Genomic DNA, 2442 nt, shown 5'->3' with positions numbered 1-2442 from the left:
ACACCCATTCCTTTTCTCCTGCCTCCTTTTTTTGGGGGGGGGGGGGAGGTGTTACTTCCCATGTTAGTTGCTATTATAAGACAAAAGGCACATCCTAGCTAGGTCTACTCAGAAGTAAGTCCTATTGTGTTCAATGGGACTTACTCCCAGGAAAGTGAGGTTAGGATTGCAGTTAAACAGTCTCTGGGTCTCAGTTTGCAATCAGCAGATACACACAAAACAAAGTCTTCTCCTCCCCCAGCAAATTCATCACTTCCCCCTCCCTTTCCAAAACCTTCCAGGTGTGCTTCTAACAAACCCAGGACACAATTCTAACCAGATCTACTCAGAAGTAAGTCCTATTTTGTTCAATGGGCCTTACTCTCAGGTAAGTGGGCTGGAGGTCTGGTCTAGCGGGTAGGGCCTCCATTTGTCTGAAGATAACATCTGCAGGTCACCAGTTCAAGGCCACCGGCACGTGCGACCTTGAAGCAGCTGAAAAGCTGAGCCGAGTAATTCCATCTGCACTGAGCGTGGGAGGATGGAGGCCAGAATGTTGCAACCAGATCAGAAAGAAACATCTGAATGTTGTGGTTTCTTGAAAGATAGAACTTTCTTTCAAATTGTAAAAATCCCTATGGGGATTTAGTTAGCCTGCCTATGTAAACCGCCTTGAATAAAGTCCGAGGAGAAATCTGACGGCCAAGAAAGGCGACATAGAAATACCTGTATTGTTATTATTATTTTTATTAGGATTGCAGACTCAGAGTGCCGGCAGCTTTTTTTTGTTTCTAGTGTATAATTATAACACCATCTCCATTTTGGGGGTAACTTAGGTGAGGTGTTTTAATGGGGAGCCGTGGCCAATGGCCACAAGGATCAGGGGAGCTGCGGGCTGGAAAAGTTTGAGAACCACTGCTATACACCATACATGGCCGAAAGTCCCATTCAACTCAATGGGACATCCTTCTGAGTAGATCTGCGTTAGGTTTGCATTGTAAATCTCCTATGTATGGGCCTCTCTGCTGGCATTGCTGCCACTGAATAATTTTTCTTGGAAGCAAATTCCCTTTGTGTAAACAGCCCTCCTGAAGGCCTGCTTCACTTCCGCATTCCTGATGGTGTATATGAAAGGGTTCAGCGTGGGGGCGATGAGTGTGTTCAAGAGGGCAACCGCTTTGGTGAAATGAAATGAGGAGCGCGCATTTGGCCGGATGTACATAACCATAATTGCCCCGTAGGTAATGGAGACCACAGTCAGGTGAGAGGTGCAAGTGGAGAAAGCTTTCTGGCGGCCACTTGCAGAGGGAATGCGCAGGATTGTCGAGATTATGTAGATGTAGGACACCACAATCAGGAGAAGAGTGATAAGCACAAGGAAGGAGCCCAACAGCAGCCCGACCAGTTCAAGGAGGTGAGTGTCAGAGCAGGATAAACTTAAGACTGGCCCGATGTCACAGAAATAATGGTCTATGACATTGGAATCACAGAAAGGTAAAGTCCATACAGTGATACCTTGAAAAAGTAAATCCAGAAATCCTCCTAGCCAGGATCCGATGGCCAACTGGAAGCAGAGAGCTTTGGTCATGATAACTGGATAGCGAAGGGGATGGCATATCGCAATGTAGCGGTCAAAGGACATCACGGTGAGGAGGAGGAGCTCGATCATTCCAAGGCAAAAGATGAAAAAAGATTGAGCCATGCAGCAACGGTAGGAAATGGTGGTCCTTGCACTGACAAATGTCTGCAGTAATTTGGGGACCACAGTGGAGGAATAGCAGATCTCCAGAAAGGCCAAGTTGCACAAGAAGCCATACATGGGTGTTTGGAGCCTGGGATCCACAAAGACGAGGAGGAGGATGAATCCATTCCCCAGCATGCTCAGACTGTACATCAAGAGAACCACTGAGAAGCAGAGGCTCCGTACGTGGTAAAGAGAAGGGAAGCCCAGAAGGACAAATTCTGTAACTGCCGAAGTATTCCTCACTTCCATGAGTTCATAGGATCAGCTCTGTTATCAGGATGTATTACAGGACAGAAGATATTTAATTTTATTCCAAAGTTTTGAAGGTTCAGGTGTGAACATACAGGATCAGTTGTGTATCTTTTTTTTTTTAATCTGGTAGGAAAAGAGAGAATGTTAGCAGATATTAGCATCTTAGCTGATATAAGTGACTCAAAAGGCACTCTCATTGCAGGTTATGGTCAGATAGAAGGAAGATGTTGCAAGATTTGCAAATCCTCAAAGCATACTCTGTACGTTATATGCTCAGAAGCAAGAAGGAAATTTCTTAAACTGAGATCGTTCAGATTTTTGATCAGAAAGAAAACAAATGCGATGAAGACAGAATTTGCTATGAAATATAAAATATCCAACTTATCAAAACTCATCCAATTTAGACATTTGGAAGTCCTATGGAACTCATGGGACTTCATGGCAGATTCTGAAAGTTCAGGTTCTCA

General features: G+C 44.7%; 1 protein-coding gene across 1 annotated transcript; it reads right to left on the bottom strand.

The window, feature by feature from the left end:
• Window positions 1-985: 985 nt before the first annotated feature.
• LOC136653573 (olfactory receptor 6X1-like) lies at window positions 986-1972 on the bottom strand. The gene has a single exon (XM_066630465.1). The coding sequence runs from the start codon at window positions 1970-1972 to the stop codon at window positions 986-988; it is 987 nt and encodes a 328-aa protein (XP_066486562.1).
• Window positions 1973-2442: the final 470 nt, after the last annotated feature.

This window comes from Tiliqua scincoides, chromosome 5, assembly GCF_035046505.1.
Source record: "Tiliqua scincoides isolate rTilSci1 chromosome 5, rTilSci1.hap2, whole genome shotgun sequence".
Classification (NCBI taxonomy): domain Eukaryota; kingdom Metazoa; phylum Chordata; class Lepidosauria; order Squamata; family Scincidae; genus Tiliqua; species Tiliqua scincoides.
Note: the sequence above shows the minus strand (reverse complement) of the source record. Positions and strands in the feature narration are given on the sequence as shown.

What these genes read in the sequence shown, in the direction of transcription:
- LOC136653573 (XM_066630465.1), bottom strand. Translation starts at nt 1,972, where the DNA reads ATGGAAGTGAGGAATACTTCGGCAGTTACAGAATTTGTCCTTCTGGGC.